Source organism: Pyxicephalus adspersus, chromosome 12 (assembly GCF_032062135.1).
Source record: "Pyxicephalus adspersus chromosome 12, UCB_Pads_2.0, whole genome shotgun sequence".
In the NCBI taxonomy this organism is placed as follows: Eukaryota; Metazoa; Chordata; class Amphibia; order Anura; family Pyxicephalidae; genus Pyxicephalus; species Pyxicephalus adspersus.
The window spans coordinates 26,389,275-26,402,477 of NC_092869.1; the positions used below are offsets into that span (position 1 = coordinate 26,389,275).

A 13,203-nucleotide genomic window follows, 5' to 3' on the forward strand; every position below is an offset into this window, starting at 1 on the left:
CACTTGAAATGATGAGGTAACCTGAATATTTTGTTGATATAATGTGTGCATCAAATGTTTTTATTTTTAAAATTTTAATAATTCATGGGTTTGGGAGGAATATAAGCAGGAATTACAATGATGGGCAATTTACTATAACTGATGTCAAAACACTTTGGTGATGGTTGAGTTTACTGTAAAAATGGCATCTAGGCATCACTGACAAAGATTAGCGTAAAAAAAAATGGTTACAACTTGATTTCAACGTTTTGAAAAACGCTTTTTATTGTCCATTGACCTTAACACTTACTAGCACAGCACTAATAGTCACCAGGCACCATTATTGGCAAAACAGTAAATAACACATTTTGGTAAAAATTCAGATTTAGAGGCCAGAATGCAAGAAAGATGGATTCTGAACAATGAGATAACTCCAACCATTTGAGGATCAAATCTTTAAATCTCAAATTAAGCCAAATTTATGAATACATTTCAGAATAGTAAATCTTTCTGTTAATTTTATAGTTATTATACATTTTTATTGCAGTCACTGCCCCTGTTAAAAAGAAGAAAACTCATTTCCTGTGCATTGAACAGCTGACCATGAGACTAAAAATAACAGGAAGCCACAGACTGTGGAACAGGAAGGTAGAAATGTAGTAATAATCTGTCAGAGGGTGTAATGCTTTTCAAATTTTACTGAAAAAGTTATTAAAGTTTTGTATCTCCACTAAGGAGATTTCTAATCGGCTCCTGTCCTGAAGTGAGAAAAAAAATCTATCCGATGGTGTCACAGAGGACAGTAAATTCTGACAAGGAGTTACATCCCTGTCCGGCTTTGTTCAAAAAGCTATGGCTGAATTTGACTTTTAAAATTAATGTTAACACGCTACTCTTGGTGATATTTAATTTAGGCATTTTTTCTTTTCTTTGGGTTGTTTTGTATAGTAGTAAATAATCCACTTTGATGCAAAGTAACTTTGGTTGTCCATTACTCAGCAGCCCATTTTTATTTAGCATTAGACAAATGTGATATATCCTACGCAAAGTTGCAAAGTGCCGCTTTAACTTTAGGGCCAATTGAGACCTGCCATTAATGGGAGCAGTTGAAAACTATTTATTGGATGCATCTGCAGTGGAAGACGGCTCAATTCCAAACCGCAGCAAGCCTCTTTTAAAACGTGGTTGCATTTGGATGAACCACATAACGACTACATTGTTTACAACAAGTTCGGTAATAGCAATTACCACAATCTCTCCGTAGTTCCACATCGAAGCTACTTTTGTTTAAATGCCTAATTCACTTGTTTTCAAATTGTTATTGCTGACCAGTAGATGGTTTAGCTTTGTGGGCCTGAGTTGCAGAGATGAGCTGTTCCTAGACCCCTTCTAAACTAGCTAAAACAATGAATACCTTAGCAAGCAGAAATTTTAAGTTTGAAGACTTTTTGTTTGAACCAACTGTTCTTGTAACTTCTACTGATCACCCATGTTCTGACATTTCATAGTTGTGTTTACTTAGTGATAGAAGTGAAAAGGCATGAAGAAAGGTTAAGGTGCGTACACACTTCCAATTTTTATCGTTCAAAACGAACGAACGATCGATTGGGCAAAAATCGTTCGTAAAAAAAGTAACCGACGAACGAGGAAAGTCGTTGGAAACGAACGAACGACCGGACCGGCGGATCGGATTGGACGACGATCGTTGGACATCGTTCGTGTGTACGATCGTTCGTTGATCGTCCATGGTCTGTGCATGCGTAATGAACGAACGTTCGTTCACTTTCCTATCGTGCACATAGTTCCTCTATCGCTCAAACGATCGTATCTATTGTGTGTACAATATCTACGAACGATCGTGTCGTTATCTCTATGTGCAGGATCGGTGCTATACGATCGTTCGTAGATATCGTGCAGGATCGTTCGTCGTTCGTTTTCCAACGATAATAATTGGAAGTGTGTACGTAGCTTTAGGCTCTCTATGTAGCCTATGCCTGAAACAATGTTGGGTCTAGGCTTGAATAAATATTCTAGGTATTTTCAGGTAAAGAAAGGTGTCCAAGCTATATCATGATTATTTTTTTTTTATGTAGTATGGTTAGCAGGAAAAGTTAGGTTCACTCTAGGAAGTTACTTTTCATTTATTTGTGAAAAGTAAATGTTAAGGTAGTTCCTTTTATTAGGTTGGAGGTTGCAAAATAAGTGCTTCACTGCTGTAACCCCTATACATTTCCAGTCTCAGACATTTTGCATGACATTGGTATCCCTAGAGAAAACTACATATATTTCCAAAACTCAATAACCTGTGAAGCCAAAGATGGGGATTAGAAGTGTGATAGAACTTGGAGAGTATTGGGGAAGTTTGTGCAACAATTGTTAATCAAATATACATAATTTTAATTCTCAAACAAAACTGCTAAGAAACAACCTGGAACTATGCAAGTTTTGCTGAACCTGGGGTGCCTAAATGCCATTTACTAATTTGTTACAAGTTTACTAATAAACATACCAGTGGAGTAACTCTTTACATATGTGTGACAATTTCCTTGGTTTTCGGTAGATTCTTCAGTCCAGGTAAAGAATTTTGATGCAGAATTCTTTCCATCCCAAATAACGTTTGCAGTAGTGTTATTCTAAATACTTCCCTTTGGGATGCTGCCCACCCTTTCTTTACAGTGCTTCTCTGACCCCCCTTCTGCTTTGGTGAGTGACTTGGCATGGATCTTGGGTTAGCAATCGTTGGCTTCCCATATACTTTAGATTTGATCCGCTTTCATTTTAGGTTGGTGGACAAACACTTTTTAAATGCCAAATTGTAACTTTTTATTTTCCTTCCTTAAAGACGGGCAAGAAAGCAATCAAGGCCGTGTTGTGGGTTTCAGCTGACGGACTCAGAGTTGTGGACGAGAAGACAAAGGTTGTACGCTTTCTTGACTATTTCACATCCATAATGTGTATTGATTTTGTAAGGAAGTTTTTCTTGTTACTGACAAAACTGTTTTGATAGAGGAGGCTTTTGCCTCTTAAAAATTTGCCTTTTAAAAAATGAAAAAAAGTAAACCGAATTCAGGAGCCGAGAAGTAGTAGTCTGTAGATAAACTAATTGTTGTCTTTCTATCTGATGCTAATGATGAAACTAAATACATTTGGGGCGTGTTAGTAAGGAAAACCAACTTGTAATAAAACCAGTGGATGCTTTATACCTTCAATTGGAGCTCACGAAGCAGAAGCGTCATTTTACTTTTGTAATTTTTTTTTCTAATTACCCCTTCCCCAATCTATACAAAACAAAAACCTTGCCTATAACTTTTAGTTGGTAACCTACTGTTCTGTTTCCTCACATAGGATCTTTTAGTAGACCAAACAATAGAAAAAGTGTCATTCTGTGCACCAGACAGGAATTTCGACAGAGCATTCTCTTATATATGTCGTGATGGGACAACAAGGAGATGGATTTGCCACTGTTTCATGGCTGTAAAGGACACGGTCAGTATTTAGGAGACTTTTTGCCTTAGTTCCAGTTCTGTGTTTTATACTAAAAGCTCCATAAGTGAATTTTAAAGTTATAAAATAATCATAGAAAATAGGATATGTTTAAACCAGAGACACCTAGGAATATCAGTATACTGGATTTGCAAACATCTTCAGCAGAGACCTAATTTCTGAGATATCATAAATCTGCCAAATTGTTTTTGAACAAATAGTCTCCCTACAGTTTGTCAATTTGGAATTTTGATTAGATTATGTTTATTATATGCATATCTATATGTATAGAGCCACTGAAGTAGAGAGAAATTTACATAAAAAGGAGTCTGTGTTTTCTAAATGCAGACAATGACTATATATATGAAGCTTGTGTATTGGCATAAATCACATGAACAGGAAGTAGAAAACAAATGATTTATTGGGTCGCAGAGATAAATACTTGACATAAATACCTGACATAAATTTTAATTCCTACTTCTTGTCACTGTAATTAAAAAAAAAATTTAAAAAATGCCACAATTGCTTCAGGAACTACTAAGGAAAATACATTTTCCTTTTTTCAATGAAATCTCTAGATTAAAATTTTGTAAAACACACAAATAAAGCAAAATGTAAAAATGCAAACAATGACTATATATATATATATATATATATATATATATATATATATATATATATATATATATATATATATATATATATATATATATATATATCCTATCACAAAAAAATTTTATCATAAAGAAAGCTGAGTCTCGTCCTTGAAACTTGACCAGAATCTATATTTACATGTTCATGTATCTGACATCCAACCCCTTTTCCATGTCAAATTTGTTGCGTATTGTGTGTCCCATTTAACTGTTTTTCTTATTTATCCAGGGGGAAAGATTAAGCCATGCTGTTGGATGTGCCTTTGCTGCTTGTCTGGAGAGAAAACAAAAACGTGAGAAAGAATGCGGTGTGACTGCTACATTTGATGCCAGCAGGACCACCTTTACCCGGGAAGGCTCATTTAGAGTTACCACTGCCACAGAACAGGCAGAGAGGGAGGAGATCATGAAACAGATTCAGGATTCTAAGAAAGGTACTACACTCTAAGCATTTTCTTTTCCTATATTACTTAAGTTTAAAATTGTAATTAAATGAATGAATGACATTTCATTTTCAAATAATAACCTAAATATATGTTCACATTTAGGTGTGGATGCTGAATCAAAAACAGTGACATCAGCTACTGTTGCTGCTACTAGTACTACTGCTACTACTACTGCTGCTGCTGTTGTGACCTTACCCCCTGCTCCAGTTCTGCAAACATCACCAACATCAGAGGTCCAAGTATACCAGGAAAGCAAAGACCTTAATAACCCCCATGCTATTCCACGCAGACATGCCCCTGTTGAACAATTAGCCAGGCAAGGCTCGTTCAGGGGATTCCCTGCCCTCAGCCAGAAAATGTCCCCATTCAAACGACAGCTTTCTCTGCGAATCAATGAGTTACCCTCAACTGTACAGAGAAAGACAGATTTCCAAATCACCAACCCAGGTAAGGCAATTAAGTTATCTTCCTATATATTTCATCTAAATAATATACTACTCCAATAGGAATAAATTAGGTATTAAGCTTGTTCTGAAAAGCTGCACCTACCTACCCACCTGTAGAAGAAAAACATATGTTCACATCATTCATTTTGCTCACCTTTACATTTGATACAAATCAATAAAAAATAAAAAAAAAATTGAAAATAACCGTTGGGAACCAAAGTTTACATTTTTTCCTGCCAACAAAGTTTCTAGTTGATAATTTGTAGGGTGGTAGGGTTTATAAGTTGTGCAGTGGAAGGGGAGGAAAGGCTGTTGAAGTTAAAACTAAATGTTTTACCTGTGTGTATACTTCATCTTGAGTTTATTAGCTCTGTTAATATGGAGATTATGAGAAACCAGAAGACTTTTAAAAACAAGGAGGCAAGAGCTCTCCCTGCTGGCTACATAGTAAACATGTAAAATATTACATCCAATTTTTTGTGTATCAAACATGTTGTTTTAAACCTGAATATAATATGTATAAGAAAGAATAAATATATTCATTTACTTTACATTACTTTAAAAATGTTGGCCTCATAAACATTCCTGAAAACAAACTGTTCTTTTTGTCTAGGCAATTATTAGAGAAATACACCAGCCAATTCCTGTTTGGTAGACTTTACTTCTCTTAAAACTAATATTTCTAAAGTTTAGTCTAAAGATGTGTAAATTCTGATTTGCAACATGAAGCATATTTTCAGTGCCACATTGTATTGTAGTCCCCTCTGTCACACTGTCACAGTAATTTCCATCTTCTCTATGTTTTATTCAGAGTATTTACCAATCTTAATTCAGGGGGCCATATTGACATAATCCAAATACAGTCTTGCCAAGACTGTAGACTGAACTTTCTATGTGGCTACAATTTTACCTTAGCCGTTAGATGTTTTTACTGCAGTATGTTTGGATTGTCTGTGTATGGGAATCATTTATACAATTTTTGTAATTTTCTAGTTGCTGAAATGGAAGGGGAGGCTGACAGTATCAGCGCATTGTGCTCCCAGATAACCAATACATTTAGCGGTCCAACAGAAGACCCATTTACATCGGCTCCTATGACTAAACCAACCACTCCACAGTCTCCACCATTTGAAGGTCAGTACTGGATAGTGTGCATTACTGTTGGTAGAATTGACTACTGAATATTTATAGCCACAGATCTTATCAATACCTTATCCAACTTGGTAGAGCCATAATACAGTTTTCTTACTAGTTTTAGAATAAGATACCTTTACACTACTAGAAAGAGAAGTATCATCATTACTCTGTTATCATTGATCTAATGGCAGTGTGGAATAAGTTCTTTTTGTCTTTATATACTTTGGTGAAGAGTCACAAAACGGTCGGCTGCAAAAAGCACACATTGTTAGGGTTAGTCTGTACAGGAATTTGTGTCTGTTTTTGACAGGCATTTGTTTAAATTGTATTTATTTATTTTTTTATATTATGGATGTATAAAATGATGTTCACTTTGACTTGGGCTACATACACATGTTGTATTTTTGTTGTTGGAAAGAATTTTTCATAATCCTTTCAAACAACAAGATGAATGAATGAGTGCTGTTCTTACATTTTGCTCTATGCAGATGGTAAGGGGGAGAGCGGGCGGCACCCCGTTGCGTATCTCACCTTCACTTGTATTACTGTCGTTCGTCAGGACATTGAACAGCGCTGTACGCACGTCAGATTCTTATCTGATACTAGCCCTGAAGCGATAATCGTATGAGAATCATCAGACGTGTGTGCATAGCCTTAGTACTGCTGTTGCCAGTCAATATTTTGCTATACAGCTCATTTTAATGAACCAATAGTGCATATTAAACCAGAATGAGCCAGGCCTGAAAATGTGCTACCTTTCTTGTCAGAGTTTGATATTTGTATATACTAACCCCGTGTGGAGACTTCATCTTCACTCCAGCAGAAAAGTAAATCACAGAAATGGGTGCCATGGTGGTTAATGTTGTACAGCTGTCCTACTGGTGAGTTGGTTAAGTTGCTGTGCAGTTTTGACATTTTTTACCCAGGATTGGCTGTGGGTTTTAATAGGCCTAATGTGAGCTTGCACAGAAACTAGGATGGTATTGGAAGTGACAGTATGGTATTTGTACTTTGTCACAAACGCCTCCAAAATGGCTTGCAAACATGATGAGCAGACATTTTGAAATGCATTCCTATTGTGTCTGTAGAAGCACTTTAGCAGGCAAGCAACCGGGAGATGTTGCTCCTTGGTGCTAAGCAAAAACAACTGCCTGCAGTTTTCAGCCATTCATTTGTTTCATTGATAATGGGAGAACTTGGTTGTTTGCTGGCAACTGAAATGCTAGGAAACTGCTTATATGAATGCCTAATAATGTGGGAAAGACCTAACTGACCTCTTATTCCATTGGGAGGAACACCACCAAGCTGCACAAAGTTATTAAGTTAACTTATAAATAAATGTTTTTTTTAAATGTATATTTTAAGGCTTTCTGCAGAAACTAACCTTTAATAACTGTTTAACCTAACCATACTTCCAGCAAAACCATGCTTTATTTCTTGTGCCTTCATTCCATGAGCAAAATGCATTTTATCTAATATTCAAACCTTTCCTTTACTAAGATCCTACTTGCAATGTTGCTTTGTGGCTAATGTTTTCCTAACTCTACTCATGTGCATGACCCAGCTGAAATTAACATGCTTGCTTGTTGTCATGTTTTAGTAAATGGCACAACTGCCGCATTCACGTTGCCTGCTCCTAAACCTGCACCAGTTACTGTGGCACCCACAGCAGCACCAGTTCGTGAGACTAATCCATGGGCAAATGTTCCCACAGCTGCTGCCTCACAAGTTACTAGCACAGGAGCAGCACCTGTAGCTACAGTAGTAGGTAAGACTGTATCATACAGTAATAATTTCATAAGTCATTAGAGACTATATTCAACTGTTATTATGCTTTCAATTACACGTGTACAGATTTTCTGTACAAATGTGCCTTTAAAAAGGGACTTTCTGATGTTTTCAATCGTAAAATTTTTACATCTTTCAGACCGCACAGCCAGGTGGATAACATCACTTAGTTTAGGAACACCCTAGTGTCCTCTCTATAAATCCCCCCCCCCTTTCCTGCCTGCTAACTGGACAGAAACCGAACAGCAGCAAACTAATAAGATTACTTTCCTGTGCTTTTTTCTCTTCACTTCATTCAACATGTTCCTTGTTGATAAAAAAAAGTCTAATACAAAGTCAAATTCATGTAATAGTTGCATAATAAAAATAAATTTCTGCATCTTTTGTCTGTTTGGAGTTTAGTTTTAAATGTAGCGGTGGTGAGTTTGTGAGTAGAGCCAAGAAAACAATCTCTGAAGAGCATGCACATATCAGGATGAAGGGCAAAGGGATAGCAGTACCAAACTATTATTTAAATCTTATTAAGATGGCTGCTTTCCGACATTATTGTGGTATTTCTGCTACTTTTCTAATTGTTTAAAAGCAATATAGTGTAAGCTAAACTTCATTTCCAGGAACCCTTAAACAAAAAAAAATATTATTAAACCAACTGGTAACAAATCCTATAGGCTCATGGCTATAGCTGCAAGCACTTATGCCACGTTATCTTGTCTGATTCTGATAAAAAATTACTCCTTCACTTCCTGGTGGTGGTCATGTTTGTCTGTGCTTAAGGCAATATGGAACCAGCAAACTTTGACACAGAAATGTTTGTGCTTTTCTCAATCATAACCTCACAAAATTCAGGTGTAGTGGCAGGTATGTGAATGCTCTTCAGATATTTTTTTCTGTTGCATCTAGCTATATACTTTATTAATTCAAATCTCTGCTAGGACACTATCTGCCTAAAGTTTGTATGCGCTCTTTGTGTTTTGGGTATTATGGTTTTCTTCTTCCACATCCCAACAAATATTTTGGCAGGCTAATTGTCCTCCCCAAAAATGGTCTTTTTGATTATGTTGGGGACAATGAATTGTGACTTCTTTGAAGAACAGTTCGTGGCATGACTATGAGCTCTGAAAACTTAAGAATGATGTACGCCTCATAAGAATTAGAAATATATTGTATAAGTGTGACTTAAGGTCAGTTAAGTAATAGTCTGTGAGATGTTTGACAACATACAGCCCTTTCAACTCTTTTTACATGGCTTTAAACACTTTTGTGTAATCTTTGCAGGACCTGAGTTCACGTCCAGCCCAGCTGTCATCCATTCAAACCATAAGCGAACTCCTTCAGAAGCAGACCGCTGGCTTGAAGAGGTGTCTAAAACTGTTAAAGCTCAGCAACGTCAGTCCCCTGTCCCCGTTATTGTTACTGCCCCTGCACCTGTCCCTGTGCTTCAGCCTCAGCCCATACTTCAGCCTGTTGTTGCTGCACCTAATCCCACTCAGCCTTACCCAGCAAATGCATTTATACCTCCACCCACAGTGCCAGTTGCCATTGTTCCTTCTTTACCACCTCCTTTCATGCCTGTGCAGCAGCCATACGCTGTGGCTAATGGAATGACCTACACAGCTCCCAGTGTTCCAGTTGTCGGCATCACACCTTCACAAATGGTTGCTAATGTATTTGGAGCTGCAGGTCACCCACCTGTATTTCAACAGAAGCCTTCACCAGGTCTGGTCAAGCAGCAAACATTCCCCACATATGAAACAAACAGCTCTGCTAGCAGCCCATTCTTCAAACCACCTGTCAAGCAACAAAATGGGTCAGTGGCATTTAACGGAGTAGAGAGCAGCGGCTGGGATTTGGGTGCCAAACAACAAGGGCCACCATCTTCCGCACCCGTTGACCCATTTGAAGCTCAGTGGGCTGCTTTAGAAAGCAGATCAAAGTCCCGTGGAAACCCATCACCAACAAACCCTTTTTCCAGTGATCTTCAAAAGACTTTTGAAATAGAACTCTAATGCAGCTGCTAAACTATCAGACTGGCTAAGGATTCCGACACATTTTGCCATAAGTTTTATGGGATATATCAAAAAGGACCAATGACTGGGGACATGAAAAGCTGCAGTACTCAATAAATCTGTATTCAGTGGATACCTGTGGGGAAAATCCAATGTTCTTCCTCCAGATCATTAATAGGCTTCCCTAACACAGCAAGTCAGAGAAGATTCTGTATTGTGGTCATGAAGTTAAAATCATCAGAGTCGTATATATATATTTTTTTTTTGTTAGAAATGAAACATGGCTACGAACAAGAGACATGACTCTCTGCAAAGCAGTATAGCAGTGCCTGAGCTTCCACAGCAAAATAAGAGAATATATATGTATATATAAAGATTATGGGGGGCTAATAGTGGGGGTATGTTCATCTCTGGTCTGCCCAGTACTTGGGGCTGTAATGCACTTCAGAGCACCGAATTGTAGCCCTCTACTGGCAGATAAGGGAATAAAGCCAAAATCTTTATTTTTATGCATTACAAATATTTTAAATAGTTTGGGATTAATTAATGGTTGTACAAGTTTGTAAGTAATCTTGCCAAAGGTTAAAATGAAATATTGAGTTCAGTTGCTAGTAACTGTACATAATTGATTTAGCTGCTAATTCTTACATAAAAACAAAGAAAACTGGACTGCCTGTGGTTTTTACCTTAATTTGCTATATATTATCTTCAGCTGTAAGTAGCACATAAAGTACAGTGAACTGCTGTTTTTTCCCAGGAAAGGCAAAGCAACAGGTTCAATTTAATAAATGCTCCATTGGCAACTTATAATCACTGTTTCTTTGCTCCACGCTGCTCTAGTCATCAGTCAGAATCAGAAAGAGTTAGCCCTGGGTAGGCTGTCTGCCATGTTTTGGAGCTTACACAAGACTGAGTATTTTCTACCCACTCCCATGTAATGGAGTTGGGCGCCTTTAATGGCCAGTCGCCACCACTGTCATGTAGGAGGGAGAGGGATGATTCAAATTCTTTCCTTACCTGTAAGTACCTGATTCCTTTACTCCCAACAGTGAGACAGAGTAGCAAGTTTGCAAAAATAAGTAGAAGCACCTGTTGCTTTTCCCTGCTGAGCAAAGCACTGATTCACTTTATTCATGACCAGTGGAATAGCTTTGTTGTACTTACGGAGAGGAGGCAAATTAAAGAAAAGTATTTGCATGGTGTAAAAGCCATTGCAGACCTCTGTCTTTTATTTTCTTTACACAATTCTATATTGCCTAAAATATATATATATGTATTACCTATGTATAAATGTTGTTCCTTTTCGACAAATGCTGGTCTTGTTTTATATGTTTTATATATTATATATATTAATATATATTTTATCATATATATTAATATATACAGCTTTAGAATTTTAATACCACTATGATCTAAAATGCACAGTATATCTACCTATAAAGCCTTTTTTATGTAATGTTTTGCCTTTTTACCCGGCCACCCCCTCCCCTGCTGTGTTCCTTTTCTTTTTTGTTCATTGCTTTGTGCTATACCTCAGTTCGCAGAAAATCATCTTTATCTGCGTCGGTCTTAGTCATATGTGTATAGATGTACAGATTTACTTTAACAGAAATAAACATTGGTGGTGGAAAAATATTACTTTCTCTTAAATTCTATGTCTGGATTTCTTGGGATTTTTTTCTAGCAATGCAAATATGGGAGAAATATTTTTCTTCCTGTCCACGCATTTTTATTTTTGCTCAATAGGTCCTGGGAGTTGCACAGCCAAACTGGCGACCAGACTTTTCTCTGCTGCAGTTATGTAATAAATCTATGTCTCCTCCCTGACTGAGTGTGAGAGATCTCAACATTGACGTTTTCTTTAATTTTTTAAACATTATTTAAAGAAAAGTAAAGAACGTTGACAACAAATTTGTTCAAGTTCCGAAGGAGGAACGTGTGCCATACCTCCAATATCCACTCAGACCTTTTCAGTGGAATACACATAATCTGCTCATTTTAGAATGATAGACACTCAGTATGCACATATAGACTGCAGTCTGTTCGGTTTCCTTTCGTGTTTCTGTTTTTAACGCACACATTTTAATGATTTTAATATGAGGGGAAGACCGGCAGAAAAGAACATACAAACAAAGAGGAGGGAGCATGATCACATCTAAATCTAGCATGATCATTAGAAAATCTAGTACCAACTGAAAGATGTATATCCGTTGCTCAGAATGCCTATAATCTATGCAGAATTCAGTTTGACCTTGTCATGAGAAACGTTTTTGAAATGTGTTCCCTTTCTTTCCATTACAATTTTTAATCATTGACAATAAACGGGAGGTAGACGAGTTGAAAAGAAAACAAGCAAAACAATAAAAAAGTTGTGGGGGACTAGCAAAATCTACTTCCAACCGGGAGAAATGGCAAAACATCTTTAAACCAGGTACAAGTTGCATCTAAACTCCAGCTAGTCCAAAACAAAACTCCCAAGTACTTTAAAATTACATCCACATACCTTTTTATTTTACAGTTACATAGTACTTTAGGTTGAAAGAAAAAAGTCCATCAAGTTCAATCACAAAGGGAAATAAACATATCCCAGATATAAAACACCATGGACATAGTCCAAAGGAAGGCAAAAAAAAAAACCCTGGTACAATTTGCTCCAATGGTAAAAAAAATTCCTTCCTGATTCTGAGGCAATGGGATGTTCCCTGGATCAACAGTCACTGGTATTTTTAATTTTTAAGTCTTAATATCCAGTTATATTCTGTGCTTCTAGAAAAACATCCAGCTTTTTCCTAAAAGCAATCTATAGTAGTTGCTAAAACTACTTCCTGAGGGAGCCGATTCCACATTTTCACAGACCTTGGAGTGAAGAATCCTTTCCTTACCTGGAGCTTAAACTTCTTTTCCTCCAGACGCAGAGTGCCCTCTTGTTCTTTGTAATGATCTCAAGGTGAATAATTGGGAAGAGAGTTCTCTATATGGACCGTTTATATATTTATACAGGGTGATCATATCCCCCCTTAAACGTCTTTTCTCAAGGGAAAATAGATTCAGTTCAGTTAATCTCTCCTCATAGCTGAGCTCCTCCCTTCTTTTTATTAGTTTAGTTGCTCGTCTCTGCACACTCTCCAATTCCACAATGTCCTTTTTGTGAACTGTAGCCCAAAACTGGACTGCATATTGCAGATGTGGTCTGACCAATGCTTTGTGCAGGATTATGTCTCCATCTCTGCAATCTTTTCCTCTTTTAATACAAGTCTTTTATTAA

At 37.1% G+C, this 13,203-nt stretch overlaps 1 protein-coding gene across 6 annotated transcripts in view; it reads left to right on the top strand.

Moving 5' to 3' along the window:
* NUMB (NUMB endocytic adaptor protein) overlaps positions 1-11,573 on the top strand; it is a 70,831-nt gene extending 59,258 nt beyond the window's left edge. For 5 of the 6 annotated variants that reach the window (XM_072427584.1, XM_072427586.1, XM_072427588.1 and 2 more), the window contains 7 exons: positions 2,822-2,896; positions 3,325-3,465; positions 4,345-4,549; positions 4,664-5,008; positions 6,001-6,141; positions 7,745-7,912; positions 9,208-11,573. In XM_072427584.1, coding sequence (XP_072283685.1) covers positions 2,822-2,896; positions 3,325-3,465; positions 4,345-4,549; positions 4,664-5,008; positions 6,001-6,141; positions 7,745-7,912; positions 9,208-9,938 — 1,806 coding nt within the window. In that variant the 3' untranslated portion in view covers positions 9,939-11,573. The remainder of the gene's footprint in view (positions 1-2,821; positions 2,897-3,324; positions 3,466-4,344; positions 4,550-4,663; positions 5,009-6,000; positions 6,142-7,744; positions 7,913-9,207) is intronic. The other variant, XM_072427587.1, reaches the window with a different exon arrangement.
* The last annotated feature ends 1,630 nt before the right edge of the window (positions 11,574-13,203 follow it).